Source organism: Lineus longissimus, chromosome 14, assembly GCF_910592395.1.
Source record: "Lineus longissimus chromosome 14, tnLinLong1.2, whole genome shotgun sequence".
NCBI classification, from domain to species: domain Eukaryota; kingdom Metazoa; phylum Nemertea; class Pilidiophora; order Heteronemertea; family Lineidae; genus Lineus; species Lineus longissimus.
Window position 1 is genome coordinate 16039934 of NC_088321.1, and position 15657 is coordinate 16055590.

The 15657-nt window shown below is 41.7% G+C and overlaps 1 protein-coding gene across 6 annotated transcripts; it reads right to left on the reverse strand.

The window, feature by feature from the left end:
• Positions 1-5360: 5360 nt before the first annotated feature.
• On the reverse strand, positions 5361-15569 carry LOC135499107 (kynurenine aminotransferase-like). Of its 6 annotated transcripts, none has more exons than XM_064789766.1 (11): positions 15461-15569; positions 14589-14627; positions 13827-13966; positions 11625-11692; positions 11067-11217; positions 10190-10426; positions 9375-9503; positions 8514-8749; positions 7842-8157; positions 7265-7351; positions 5361-6767 (listed from the first exon to the last, which is right to left on the reverse strand). In XM_064789766.1, the coding sequence occupies exons 3-11, from the start codon at positions 13959-13961 to the stop codon at positions 6708-6710; spliced, it is 1419 nt and encodes a 472-aa protein (XP_064645836.1). In that variant the 5' UTR covers positions 13962-13966; positions 14589-14627; positions 15461-15569; the 3' UTR covers positions 5361-6707. The 6 variants fall into 6 exon arrangements, with proteins under 6 accessions (XP_064645836.1, XP_064645838.1, XP_064645840.1 ...); XM_064789768.1 differs by having other exon boundaries at positions 15457-15538; XM_064789770.1 differs by lacking the exon at positions 13827-13966.
• Between the last annotated feature and the right edge of the window lie 88 nt (positions 15570-15657).

The window sequence follows — 15657 nt, forward strand, 5'->3', positions numbered from 1 at the left end:
AAAAGTTACAGGGGATCTTCAAAAGGAATGGTAAGAGGGTGAACAGGGAGAGAGGGGAAGGTATTTTAGCTTTGGAGAGGGAGTTGGACTTTTTGGGGAAGGAGAGGGACAGAGGGGTGGACATTACAAGGCGGTGGGGGGAAGTAAGAGGGGAATTGAGCAAATTGGAAATGGCAGATTTGGAGGGGGCAAAAGTGAGGGCCGGGGCAAAATTCATAGAGGAGAGGGAAGCACCGACCACTGATTTTTTCAAGGTAGAAGTGAGGACAAAGACAGTTATTGATCAGTTAAAGGATGAAAATGGAAAGGTTTTAGAAGAACAAGATGAAATTTTAAAAGAGGTACAAAGGTTTTACGAGAATTTATATAGGAAAGGTGATACGGTAAAGGTGGCTAGGGACAGGTTCGCATCAAAAATCCATAAGAAACTAACTGGGGAACAACAAAATAAATTGGAGGGTTTGTTATCTACAGGGGAGGTTTTGAGGGAATTAAAAAATATGAAGGCGGGAAAATCACCGGGGATTGATGGGTTAGGAAAAGAGTTTTATTTGTATTACTGGGAGCTATTGGGGGACGATTTGGTAGAGACTATAAATAATGTATTTTTACGGGAAAAACTGGGGGGAACGATGAAAACGGCAGTGATATCTATTTTGTTCAAAAAAGGGGATCCGAGGGAGATTAAAAATTATAGACCTGTAAGTTTGCTAACGGTAGATTATAAGATTATCACCAAAGTTTTAAAGTCGAGACTGTCGGGGGTCATGGGCGACCTAGTGCACCCTGATCAGGCATGCGGAGTCCCCAAAAGATCAATCAATGATCAATTGTTCAATATTCAAACCGTCATCGAACATGCGGCGGACTCCGGGGGTGCACTGGTGGCCGTTGACCTCCGAAAAGCCTTCGATTTAGTATCTCATGAATGGCTATTTCAATGTTTAGAGACCATGAGGTTTGGCCGAAATTTTATGAGATGGATGAGGGTGCTGTATGATGCGCCGGAGAGTAGGGTGCTGGTGAATGGATTCCTGTCAGGGACATTCAGGGTGGGCAGATCAGTTAGACAGGGCTGCAGTCTGTCCCCGCTGCTGTTTGTACTCTGCCAGGAGCCGCTCGCCTGCGCCGTGCGCTCCGACGAACGGGTGCGGGGCATTAAGCTGCCTAACGTAAAACAAGAGGTTAAAAACATTGCCTTTGCGGATGATGCCACGCACCCGATTGCAGCACCCTGTATACGAGCTCTATTCTCCATATACAATGATTTCGGCCAAGCCTCGGGGTCTGATATAAATATATCAAAGACAGAAATATTATTGTTAGGCGGTTTTTCGCACCAAAACATCCCTATAGAGTACAGGAAATATATAGTGAAAATTTCAAACATTTTGGGGATACCCTGGAACAAGGCAGGGCCTTGTGGGAAGACATATTGGAAGAAAATCATGGAAAAAGTGGGGAAAACAATAAAGTTATGGGAAAATAGACACCTGTCCTTTATAGGGAAAGTTTTGGTGATAAAAACCGTCCTCGTTTCTAAATTATGGTACGGAGCGAGAATTATGAAATTGCCAATGAAACATTGTACCGGGTTTGTGAAATTATTGTTTAAATTTTTATGGTCAAACAAAATGGAATTGATTAAAAGAAGCACTATGGTGCAGGCAATTGAAGATGGAGGGGTAGGGATGCCGCATGTAGCCAGTAAATGTCGGGCCCTGTTCATGGAAAGGTTAAAAAGACTCTACCACGTACAAGACGAGGGGGTCACACAGCCATGGATAGGGTACGGCATTTACAAAGCGGGCATAACACTGCGGCATCACTGCCCCGAAATTGCCAAAAATACTTATATGCACAGAGTTATTGGTAGACACGGTGTGTGGGAAGAGGTTTTATACCAGTGTAAAGCGGCAAAGTTGGGTATGGGTAGGTCACAATGGGTTAAAATCACAGCTGCTGCTTTATATGAGAAAATTATGAAAAATGGGGTTCAAATCCCACATACCGTGTGTACCAAAATGTATAATATCAACTGGAAAAAGATATGGAAAAACATATGGCACAACAAAATTTTATATAATAATGAGAAAGAACTATTTTATAAATTTGTACACAAAGCATTACCTGTAAAATCCTTGTTTAAATATTTGCCAAATATCCAGAAGAACTGTGCGAGGTGTGAAGTGCAGACGGAATCCATGAAACATGCTTTTTATGATTGCGCTACGATACAGCCTGTTTTGAACTCGTTGTCAAATTTGTCAAGAATACAAGGATGGCCAGCGCCAACCTGGGAAAATATCACATGTCCGGTTTTTGCAAATAGCAAAGGGGTAGATAAAATAGTGGGGGTTTTGGGGATTTATATTCACACGATTTGGACAGGGAGAGCCAGTCTTTGGCAGGGGAAAAATCGAAATGAGCAAAACGAATTCGACAACAGAGTTCAAAACAGACTGTAAGGGGATTCCCCACAATGTGGGAATGGTATACGATTTTAAAAATTCACGTCGTTAGCGTATCGGCTTGCTAGCCTGTCGGGAACGTGCATGATTCGGACGCGGGAGGTCCCGGGTTCGAACCTGCCATATTCCACTGTTCAATTTCCTTCAAAAATATATTTTTTTCCCTCTTGTTTTCTTTTTCCTTCATTCTTTTTGCATTTTACATCTTGCATAGTTAGTTGTAAATATTGTAAATATATGTATATAGGGTATTAATTGAATGCACGCACAGAAATGTGAATTTTAAAACATAGTATAAAATTTTTTGGCGACTTAGATTAGCCCAGTTCCCAAGCAGGGGTCAGAATGAGACCAGATGGATGGTCTCGACCCCTTGCACTGGGCGCACATATGTATATACTTGCCATTGAGCACTATAGGCACATTGTTTTAAACATGAGTTATGAATTATGTTATTAATTTATGTTTTAAACCTTTATGTTTTATGTTATTATGTTATTATTTTATGTTAGTATGCCTTCAATTTACACTGGCACGTTTTATCCACATTGATTTAATCAGATAATTAAATGTTCCGTTTCTATTGGTGCTACAACAAAAATAATAAAATGTTAAATATCAAAATGCAATAAGTGGTGCCAATAGTTTTGAATATTCCGTACACGTATATACTTGGTGCTCACATGTTAATTAATTCTTCCATTGGTGCTAAAACAAAAAAAGTAAACAGTTAAGATTATAAAGTGAAAATTAGTTTCAATGGACATTATTTGGAAGGCGTATATGTATGTATGTTTTGTAAATACTAAGTCTGGGTTCACAGAGAGCGTAAGGGGAGTACTGTGAGGACGGCAACGGGCCGTTTCGGTGCCGGGGTCGGCGACACAAAGTATGACGTCGGTCTGGGCATCGGGACGGTTCGGGGGCGGCTTCGCAGTAGTCCCCCAATTCCATATGGAGTACTGTGGGATCGACGGGGCCGTCGCGACGCCGAGTGCTGTCTCGCCAATAGGGCTTTCAGCACGGGCGTCGGGACGGCACCGGACGGGCTCACAGTAAAATAATGAAAAATTTTAAACAAATAGATACATCTTTTGTAAAACCCCTGTATACAGTAATTGTAAATGAATAATTGTATATGCCCGTTTGGATACGTGAAATAAAAGATACCCACTGCGGGTTTATGCTGCAAAAAAAAAAAAGATTCGGTTTGGAAAGCTTGGTGCAGAAGTCCTGTTCCATCTTGGTTTCTCGGCCTATTGGCTAAGATTCTGTTTGGACATCATGGATTTGTCATCTCGGTTGCTTTCACGGCCTATTGGCTAAGATTCAGCTGGGATAGAATTCTTCCTGTGGCCCAGGGGTCTGTGGAAGCTGGAAACATTTTATCATCAGTTGTGTATTTCCAGCATAAATAATGTGTTGGATGGGAAGAATAAAAGTTGTGGAAACTGAGCAGTTATACAGGAATTTTTTATTGAAAAACAGTATGGAGTAAAGGGACACCTCTTGGATGTTCCATGTAGCAAATTTTAATGAGTTTATCACCAGAATATCACTTGCTAACTTGATATGTCACTGATTGAGCCCGACTGCATAAGAACGAGTACCTTTTTTACCGAAAAACAGTATGGATCTTGACAACTTTTCTAAAATGAAAGGGGCACCTCTTGGATATTCCATGTAGCAAAATTTCATGAGTTTATCACCAGAATCTCACTTTTAATTACTAACTTGATATGTCACTAATTAAGACCCGACTGCATAAGAATGTGTAACATGATGTACCGCATCCTTTCCACTATAGGAGACATCTGTATCTCATCTATTAGAGGAGATGAAGCTGCAAAAAGATGATGGAAAATTGAGAAATCAACACCAGGGGAATAATGAATTGCTGCGGTTACTTCGTAAAGTTCGCTGCGGTGGGTAAGGGTAAGGGTGGGGTGTCAGCTACTAACGTTCTAAAGTGTTTCCGAAATGCTACCAAAAAGGATAATTTTTTGGGTTTTTTGATGATTTTGATAGAATAATAGACTAACATAAGTATAATTTTCTTAAAAAGGAGTGTTTTTTGGGATTCTTAAAAAGAGTGTCGTGGATTCGCCTTGAAACTATGCCAAGGTATCTGATCAGACCGCCAGGGGAAACACACCCACAAAAGACAAAAAGCAAGCTCTAGGTCTTCTGTACAGATCTGAAAAAGTATACCTCGGCCTTCTCGGCCGTTATAACCGATCAACCTAACACAAGGTGCCACTTTTACTTATTCATTTAGGTTTTTTTCTTTCGCGTGGTTTAGGTTTATCTTCAAGTAGGTTTCTTTTTGCATCTTCATCATCTCAACGATGACACTTAATGAAATTTTATTCAATGGAAACATCTTCTAATTGATCATTAATAGTTCTTATGCAGTCATTTTGATAAAAAAAAATTTATATCCACTCTTACATGAGACTTTTATTCAAAAATTGTTGATTCTCATTACTGACTGGTGTTGATTTCATTACTGACCACCCCTCTGTAAAAATGAATCCAACCATCTCCTGTCCTCTTGTCTGTAGTGTGCCACAGTCCAGCAGTAAGATATCACTGGGTGACATGCAGTTCAATGCAGAATTCCTCCACAGCAAGAGAACTATATTTGTGACCCGTCACAGCAAAACCAGGCGCATGTCGCTCTGAGCTTGGCAGGTTGAGACGGACTCTCTGTTCATTTCACTATTGTCTGCCTTTTGTGAAATATGAGCACATCAATTTCTTCCATTATCTCCTGGTGTCATTTAGGCTCATCTTCTGTGCGACATGCGCCTGGTTTTGCTGTGACGGGTCACATTTGAAAAAGGAATCCAATAGGTTTACATTGCCAAAGACAACCCAACAAGTCACTTTTGTGTTTTCCTATTTTTATTCATGATCCACTTCAACTTGACTGTAACAAGTGTAATTAAAACCATCTTTCAATCCCTCTTAAACACTCAGCACGCTGTCAAAAAGATCAATATCAGATACCAGCACATTACGATAATTCCGTTACATTCAATGATAAACCAAAACAAACCCAGTCAAGTTTTGAGGTAGACTTCCTTGAAAAATTTCAAGTCATTCAAACATTGTTTACATTTTGAAATTCTGGACCCAGCGGCTCAAGGGACTAATGGGGTGTTAGCTCAACCAGGCCTGGTGGCTCTCTCGGGTGTTCGTCTCAAGTGTTGATTGAGTAGTCACGCCCAGAGCCTTGTCTCTTTCAGTTAGGTTCTATAATAGTATTGAATTTACCCTCACGTTACTGCCAACGTCAGCTGGCCAACCGCACCCAGGTCGTTTTATAAGTAACCTGTAAACACAAGGGTAAATTTCACAGAGATTGGTCATCATTTGATGGTAGTAATTCAGGTCAAAAGAATTATTTCGTGAGGTGAGAAGAAAAAGGGAAGGGCCATAAGTGGTTTGAGAAGAAATAGGGAAGGGCCATAAGTGGTTTTGTTGCGTTTGTAAGGTAGTGGAAAACTTGGAAAACTTGTAAATATCACATTTCAGACTAATAAAACTGATTAACTTAGCACATGCTTGTAGTTTCACATTATGCAAAGAGTTTTCAAATCATGATTAACCCTAAACCCACTAGAGATTTACATCAAGTCAAAACCGATGCAGTGGTCAATGTTAACCCTGTACCCCTGGTCTTGGGGTCACCACTGATTTAGTTTGAATCAGTGTCAGAATAGAATAGTGTAGACTGCCTGACAAGGATGGACAAGGTTAACATTGACTACTGCATAACTTTATAAACAATTTCAAACTAAGTATACAGACACAGATAAATGATAATAGTTATACATTTGAGGCAATCGGGAAAAAAACTCCAGCTTAAAGAGATCACATGACTAAGCATCACCTCAAACCGCACCAAAATACCACATTTCTACCCAAAAATACATTTTTTAATTTACTTTTTTTTGCGATTTTTGTTATCAGCAGGAATCTGGTACTTGATGCAGCGATGAATATCGTGGCAATTTTCACATCTTTTTCCTTTTGCAAATGAAATGCAAATTAAATTTTTGTCAATTGTTGTAATTCTCGAAATCTGCACATTTTTGATCGTTTATAGTATGATGGCTCCTGAGAGAGTTTACAGTACCAGGACCAATAGAAATTTGTTTCAGATTCAGTAGTTCACGATGTTCACAACTTGCTGGGATCCGTTTTGCCATTGAGTAGTTTGTTGTCTAATCACATGGTAGCCACCCAATCATGGATGATTTTGCTAGCAGACTCCAGAGTTTCATCTTTCTGCAATCGGAGAAGAAACAAAAATTTAACCATTTTGTCACGAAGCAAGCACAAATATTCAGTCAATATTTCTGTGTTTTCTTAAGTTATCTTCGGCATTAGTTCCAACCAAATGCGACTAAAAGCACTATTGCCGGGCACACACTCTGCAATTCTTGTTGCATATTGCAAAGATTACAGATATCAAATAGATATCCAAGGCAAGATGAGCGTTTTAGCGTGGCACAACTGTTTAGGCACCAATCAGGTTATTGGCCTGGTGACTCTGACTTTGGCAAGAGGTAGAGTCCACGCAAGCTACTCATGCTTCTCACATGGTGGGGTCTTAAACCTGCCCTGGCATAGACACCACAGCTTTATGTCTCATTAATAGGACTGTGAAGATCCAGGAATTTTTGTTCTTTGAAAGTCAAGCCGGTCGGGTTTTCCCCAGAATCAAACTCAGGCCCTACTGTGAGGTAGCACTAGGCTAAGAGGCTCCTTCACTATCCACTCACCTTGATAAAACAGAACCTGACCATGTTCGCAGCGAGGTGTTTGTGGTCCTTACTGTAGAAAGCACTGGGCGGAATCGCGGCAAGTTTCTGGAGGAGAATGAGAAAGAAATATAACAAATGCAGTCATCTTTTTACTCTCCCTTTTCAAACCTACCAAATTCATGGACAGAATACGAACTGAAACCACAAACTGCACAGTCTGCTTTCTGAGTTAGGTATCTCTGAATCCAAAATTTCATTGCAACAGCAAACCGGCACAGTTTCCATTGCAACAGCAAACCGGTACAGTTTCCATTGCAACAGCAAACCGACACAGTTTCCATTGCAACAGCAAACCGGCACAGTTTCCATTGCAACAGCAAACCGGCACAGTTTCCATTGCAACAGCAAACTGGCACAGTTTCCAGCTCTAAGTGGAAGCACTCCTTCAGTCTTATATCACACGAGTCACGGACTACTGCCTTAAGTCAAGTGAGAAGTTCTAACGAATTGAATACCCTGGCCAGTACCAATCTGCTGTTCGTAAAGCTGTGCTGTTCATGCTAACAATCCAGAATATACATTTTTCATTCCTTACCTTATTCTTACACAACCATCTCACAAACTTGAAATCTTTCGGCGCATCTGTTCCATCCTCGCAATCGACCTTCATATTGGACGTGTCAGCCATCATGAAATATCCGCCCTCTGGAATGGTTGGTATCATCCCAGCTTCCTGTAAAGACTTGGCCAGGACTTTTCGCTTGGGTTCGAGTTCGGCCGCCAAGTTGTAGAAGTAGCAGTCCTTTTTGTTGTCAATGATAGAAAGTTCGTGTTCGAATCCGATCGCGACGGCCTCCTGGATGGGTGTGGGGCACGTGTAGCAACAGTTCTGATGCATCGTGTTCAGGCACCTGAAGAATGAACAGAATACATTTAAAAATCAATTTGAGAATATTCTGCAGCAGCGTCAAGACCAAAATCAGTACCAGATAGATCTGGCTGAAGGTATTTGGTTGACCTCTTGTCACTAAACTGTAATACTAATGTAACACAGCCCTGGGCGGTCGGTGTCATAGTTGACCGGCGGCCGGTGTCATGGTTGACAAGCTTTAGTAGACACCGTAGAAGCACATTTGATCAGGCCTACTCCAAAGATAATCTCCTGTTGTGCAACACCGTCATCTTTTGGTAAATGTGATCTGGTCACATTCCTGAGTTCAACTAAGAACCTTTGCCCAGAACGATATGGAAAACGAAGGTGACTCACTTCATCAAGTTGGCCGGAGCAATGGCCCATCCAATCTTCCACCCGGTGACGCTGAAAGTCTTCCCGGCGCTCCCAATAGTGATGGTGCGCTCCCACATGTCGGGGAGTGTGGCGATCTTGCGATGAGGCTGACTGTCACTGTAGACCAACCACTCATAGACCTCATCGGCAATGCAGACGGCATCGTGCTTCTTGCAGAGGTTGGCAACCATCTCCATCTCTTCAAGACTGTACATCTGATGAAGAAGAAAACACATCACTCATATACTGAAATAATGATACCAAAGCTCTCTGTTCAGCGCTCGAGATAACCCCCGAAAAGTGTCCTTTGAACCAGACTTTATATTTGAAATTGTCAATTTAAAATAATGGTAGAGTACTCATGAGATTAGGTTAAGTCTTTAGTTTGACTCCTGATGACGAAAGTCTTGCTTGAGGCCTGTCTGTTCATCAGAGGACACTGAGGCCGCCAGTGGAATCAAAATTCAAACCTATGTATTGATTATGTCCTTTTCCGATGAACCACCCTTCCTGTTTTTGCCAACTCTCTGCATTTGGTCTAGCAGGACTTTATTTAGAGCCCCCCCCCCCCCCAGACGATCGCATAAAACAGGTTTCTCATAAGATTTGGGAGGAAAAGTTGTGTTCCCCCTGAGAACCTACACCCCCTCTCTTTCAATCAATAGTGCTGCTTGGCCTGGTGAGTCAGTCTTAGGTGGGGAGAGCTTCTTTAATCAAACAGCTTATTGTACCTGCACAACAAGCATGCAGACCGCAGGGAAATGACTTTGTAATGTGACAACTGCAATATGAAAATGACTGTCTCCTGCCAAGTTGAAATTCACAGGGTACTCAACTTACCTTTCCTACAGGGTTATTGGGTGTATTCAAGATGATGAGCTTCGTTTTATCGGAGAAGGCAGCAGCCAACTCGTCAGGGTCCAGGATCCAATCTTTGCTCGATATGACTTTATCGCCTGGTTTGATTTTCTGCAAGAAAAAGATAATTCAGAGTCACGATTTCAGGTCAAAAGAAGGCAGAACCTATAACCCACCAGAGTCGCTCTCCACCAATGCTGGGAGAGTTGATGTGTTAGTGTTCGTTACTGTCCCTCGAAGACAGAAGCCTGGGACTGGTATCCTGCTGTGTCCCTTACTCCTGTTCACTCTTGGTACTCACGTACATAGGCCACAGCGGCCTGTTCCCAGACGCTAGATGGTTATTTCATCTTTCCTGCCAGGAAACCACAGTTAGTCCATTAACCTCTTAAGTACCGCCGACTGACAAGTCGGTCGTTCTCAAATAAGGTTTTTTACCAGCGACCGTCAAGTCAGTCGCAAAAGAATTTGTTTCTCTCGAGCCTGGTACGCTGAACTATTGCTTACGGTATTTTACCGTGTTTGATGTTCGTTAGGGCCAGTTAGACCTTTGCCTGGATAGATGGCGCCTCGGTTCCGGGTTTTGGCGGCTGTATGCCAGCTCTATACACAGTTATACACAGTGCAAGTCAAACCAATTTTACCACGTGGTGGAACATGCCAAAAATACCCTGGTATTCTGGGGACATTTAGCCCTGGTACTGAAGAGGTTAACATGCAATCTCTGTTTAACTTGACATCAGCATAAAGTCAGCAATACGTGTCAATGGCAACAGTGATGATCCAACAATACTCACTGGTCTAAGTGGCACAAACTTCGGGGTTCCTCCAGCGACAGTCACCATGGGGCCATAGCAATCAAAGAACGGCTCGATAATGACAGCCTCGTCACCAGGGTTGATGAGTCCTTGTACGGCACAGAAGAGGGAGCCGTATGCTCCTACGGTGACCAGCACTTCATTCATGGCATCGATCTTGCGGTCCATGAGGTGAGAGAAGGTCTTGGCGAGAGCGTTGACGAGACGAGGGTGGCCCTGGAGAGGATTGATTGCACTTTAACACAATATATACAACATACAATATACAATTATACATTTGTATAGCGCCTTTCCAGGTTGCCCAGCACAAAGCGCTGTTCTCCTCATAACTGACTAATTGAAATAGGTTTGAAACATCCATGACTTAAGAAGGGTTTTAAAGTGATTAATTGAGTTTGCTGCCTTGATGTTGCTCGGCAGCTTGTTCCAGAGTGCAGGGCCAGCAGTTGTAAAAGCCCGATCTCCATATTTGGTTTTCGATCTGCGAGGGACAAGGCGCTCGGAGCAGGACAACCTGGTAAGAATCCACACAGTATAATATGGTACATTCAGGCGACAGACAAAAACAGAAAGTACCACTGAGTACAGATGGGAGGGCGCACTTGAACAGGACTCTTGATTTGATTTACTTGAGTAGACAAGAAAAGACTATTTCCTGAGTGTATTGTGTTGAATGAAGTGCTGCCAGCTTGTTTTTTCAGGAGTTACCAATCAAAGACTTATAGTCGACTGTTGTTGAAAGATTGAACTTGGGGGAAATTTAGCAGTACGGATTACTGCTGGCCAGTAGTATGCAGTGTACAGACTTGTTATAGCAAAAAGAGTTAAAGATAAAAGGTGGTTCTAAAATACTTACATAACTCCTCGTGTACTGATTGAGGAGGACGTTCTTGCCACTGACAGCCTCCTGGAGGGCTTCCACGACGTACATTGGCGGCATGAAATCAGGGAACCCCTGACCCAAGTTGGTGGCTTGGTTTTCGGCGGCAAGCTTACCAAATTCAACCCTGAAAAAGTTATTAAAATTTCAGCATGACTTGGAGGAAATGGGTCCCCACACGCATCCATATTTTCCCATGGGAGTGCGGTGGCCCACTGGTCATAGTTATGACTCCTGATCAAGAGGTCATGGGTTCGAATGGATTCTTTCCTGTTTAAGAGTTCGAAGGTTAAGTGAGCACTAAGTAGGTACTCCAGAGAATCCACGACGGATTCTCGGATGATGAAGCGCTTTGACCAAGTTCTTCCTCATTAGAGTGTGACATTTAAGTGAGCAAGTAAAGTGAGTACAGTTCGTAAAGAGTGCAGCTTATTAACCAGGTACTCCTTTTAATCAGACTGCTGGGCACCCTCTCACCAGTTTCAAGGCAAAAAAACCTACTCTACAGTTCATTAAGATAAAATAAAAACTCACCAGACATTTCCCTCCGTACCCTTGAGGCGGTCGGCCAGTTGAAGTTTTTTACCGTTGGACATAGTGGACTGCAACAGAGAGAGAGAGAGAGAGATCTTGAGTGAAATTATAAACAGAAGTGAAAACACCCAGAGAGAACAGAGCCTCATAGCCTTGTGGTTGACACTGCTGGCTGCCACGCAATAGGGCCCGGGTTTGATCCCGGGGAGAACCCAGAGCCTTGTGGTTGACACTGCTGGCTGCCACGCAATAGGGCCCAGGTTTGATCCCGGGGAGAACCTAGGATTGTATTTCTGGCAGGATACGCCCAATTTCATGAAGTATACACAAGGGAAAATATTCCAGAACTGAAGTATTCCCAAAAGAAAATGACAGATTTAAAGAAAGATATCATCAAATTCTGAATGATAAACAGATGAGAACAAACATCCTTTGAATACACACAGCAACGCCTCACAAAGGAACACCTACTCGATGAAGCGGCTAATATCAGTAACACGTCTGGGTTGTTCAGAGGAGAATTATAAAAGGACAAGCTAGTCTACACGATGCACAGCCACATGGACCAATCAGGATGTAGCATGCCCACCTCTGACCCATGTGTTTGCAACATGTTTCATTATGAATAACTGAAAGTTAAAATTGAATTCCATATTAGAAGTACATATGGTGAAATGCATCTCTAACATGCATTGCTTATGAAATGAATGCACGACAATCTCATATCTAGTTTGAATTCATTTTCATATTTCGTTGCACCACGAGATGGTAAATTTTACACTACAGTCTAGAACCTCTCAATTAAGGACACCCTCGGGACTGACAAGTGCTGTCCTTAATAGAGAGGCATCTTGATTAAAGAGGTCAAATTGATTGGAATTGACCAACTTGGGACCAGAAATGATCTCCTTAAAAGACAGGGTGTCCTAAAGACTAAAAGAGGTGTCCGCTATGGGAGGTTACACTGTACATGCATATATGCAAGTTTTAGTACCTAATGCATGCATTATTTCAGTCGAGATGACTTAACATTTCCTTTATTACTAGTAATATCATTAGCAATCTGCATTTACACCTGTGAGTGTTAACTGGTATGAACTTAAATTACTATAAATTTGCAGCATTGGTGAATGAAGCAAAATCAGGACACTCTTATTTCTCCATTGTTTATTTACTATTTTATCTTTTTGAGCAGAACTGTGGAACAATCCAACTCAGGCCCGCATGGAAGCCCGCAGTGTTAGGCTCGAGATTTCCAGTTTGAAAACTCCACAGACACGACATAAATATTTGAAAAACAACATCAATAGTAGTATTTATGCTTCAGAATCTGCAGTCTAAGGGTTGACCATAGGTACCATTCTGGCTGAACTTGAAATCACTTGAAATTTTCCTGGACCAGCAAAGCAATGTCTCTCTACACTTTGGTGAGTACAGATACAGTCCTGTGGGAACTTGAGGAGCGTCCCAAAACACTCATCCCGCCTTGGAGGATGACTACTGCCTGAATACCTCCAGGAGTGAAATGAATGGTGAGCAGGCAAAAAAGGCCTTGAAATCAATTTATCATTTTGGTGGGGCCTCAGATGATGACATGCCCATCCTCTTACCATAAAGTACAGGTAGCAATTTGCATATTCATGAGCCACCCTCTGTCTGAGGCTCATTAATAAACATGAAACATTACTATACAGCTTATTATGTATATAATATATGCGGCATGTGGATGTGGCATTACACAGGTGTGCTCAACGATCAGTCTTCACAGGTAGCATTAAAGGCCTGCGACGTTCGTTAAAAAATTTGAAATTTGAAATTGAATTTGAAAATTTCCATTCCAATAGCGTAAAAACATGATATATGCAAATTTCAGCATTGCTTTGCTGTTGTGTAGGCTGTTGTGTAGGCTGTTGTGTAGACTGTTGTGTAGGCTGTTATATACCAACACTATACATACCAAGTTTCAGCAAATTTGTATGCATGATAACTGTACTGCGGTATTGTGTTTAACTGCATTTCTATTTTCCTGGACCACCAGTACGATCGATGGACCCTTTTAATCTCGACTAATTTAAGGTTCCACTGTACTTAATTGGAAATTTTCAAATTCAATTACAAATTTTGACCTTTCAACAAATGGTGAAGGCCTTTATAGGTGGAAGGCTGTAGATCAACACTTTCACCAACATTATGCATACTTACTATTGAAAAGGAACAGGCGAGGATTTTCACAGCGGTGGGTGTGGCTTGGATTGGATTGGCAAAGGAAGTTTGGGTGACGACGGACACGACTGATCTACTCTGTTTGCTGATCAGACCCCGGACGCCTCTCAGCATGACCTCTGGTGGGAGGAAGGAGTTTTACACATGGCAAATTTTGAGGAGAGATTGAAAAGTCTGTGGCTGCCAACTCTAAGGTACACCTATAGTTTAATGAATCAAAAGTCACCAGAAGTTACTAGCTTTCAAGGATTTAGAGTCCCAAGGGTGAAGGCTATAAACGCCTAGCTCTCAAAAAAGTTATTACATGGAGTTTACCAATGTGTGTAAGCACCTTATCTAGCAGTCTTCGATAACAAAATTATAATACTGATAAAAAGCTTTTACATTACATCATGAAATTGTTGGATAAATGCAGGCCTAAGTATAACCAACTATCAGTATCACACTATAAATCAATACTGCTTCGAGTATAAACCATTTTTAATTCTAAATGGCATTAACACAGTATGAATATTGCCAGTTGGCAGAAAGCTGTGGGAATGAAAAAAGGAGAGAAAAAAAGAGATAACCCACCCAAAGTGATATAATATCATACAGAATATGAAGAGGCACAACTGCTCTATATCCCGTATGATAATAACTCACTGTGGCTTAACTACATGGAGATAAAACACCAAATACACCACATACTGAAGAGACAGAGCTGTACAGATAAAATATGTACATTGTAAAGAACCTCACCTTAAATAGGCTCTTGGATAGTTCGTTTTGCTTCAAAACCTTTGGAAATAATAAACCAATTGTGAGGTTGATTCGAATTTCAAACTTTCCCACAAATAAAAGGAGCCTCACAACTTGTTCATAAGTTAGATGCATCTAGTCACTTACACACCAGGCGGAGGAAGTCACTGCCGGCCATAACAAACCTAAAAATATAGGTACAACGAACCAAAGAACATTTGGTGTGTGACCATAAGGTAGTTTGTTTGTCATGTTTGTTTTGGCCAGCAGTTGCTTCCTCCGCCTGGTAATGAGGGTATCTATTAATAATGCGCCCATCAGGCAATTTTATCACTCTACATTTCCATTCTGCAAGCTAGCTGGGTGTACACATCATTCCCACCAGACGAATTCGAGGAAGTTTGTTTGGGCGCTGACCAGTCATGCGTTTCACCTTGTACAAAGGATCGCCGTGTCTCTAGAAGTCGGCTTAGGCCTTCTGATGAGTGACGTGTTCTGAGAGAGCGCATTTGATTTTTTTGGCACCGATTCGTCTTCTTCGAATTCGTCTAGTTCTCTCCGTCTCAGTTTTGATACGTTGTCGTTACTGGGAGATTCTTGGAACTTTCCGCATGCAAAGTTTACTGCATGGAAATTAAACATGGAGCCGAATTGACTGAGATTTGTCTTGATTTTTCCATTCCTGCAAGGTGGGTTTCAATCAAACTGACTTCACCATTTCACTATCTTTTGAAGTGATTTCATGAAGATTCACCAATTTGCTAAACAAGACACTATTCGCGATCACTATTGCACACAAAATCATGAAATATGTCAATGCAAACCCCTTCATTTCAATGCTTCATGATAAACAGAAGCTCATGCGTACTTACAAAGTAATGTCAAACTTTTTCAATATGAATTATTTAGGAAAATATGCCGACAATTTTTGGAAAAATCCCCACACACTTCCGAGTACTCGCAAAAGAGGTCGAGTTTCTCGAACAACCAAAATTTGTGCTATTGACGTCATTGGGAAATCCCAAAACTCCAAGCGTTGTCAAAGGTGAATATGTTCCCCGATGTAACA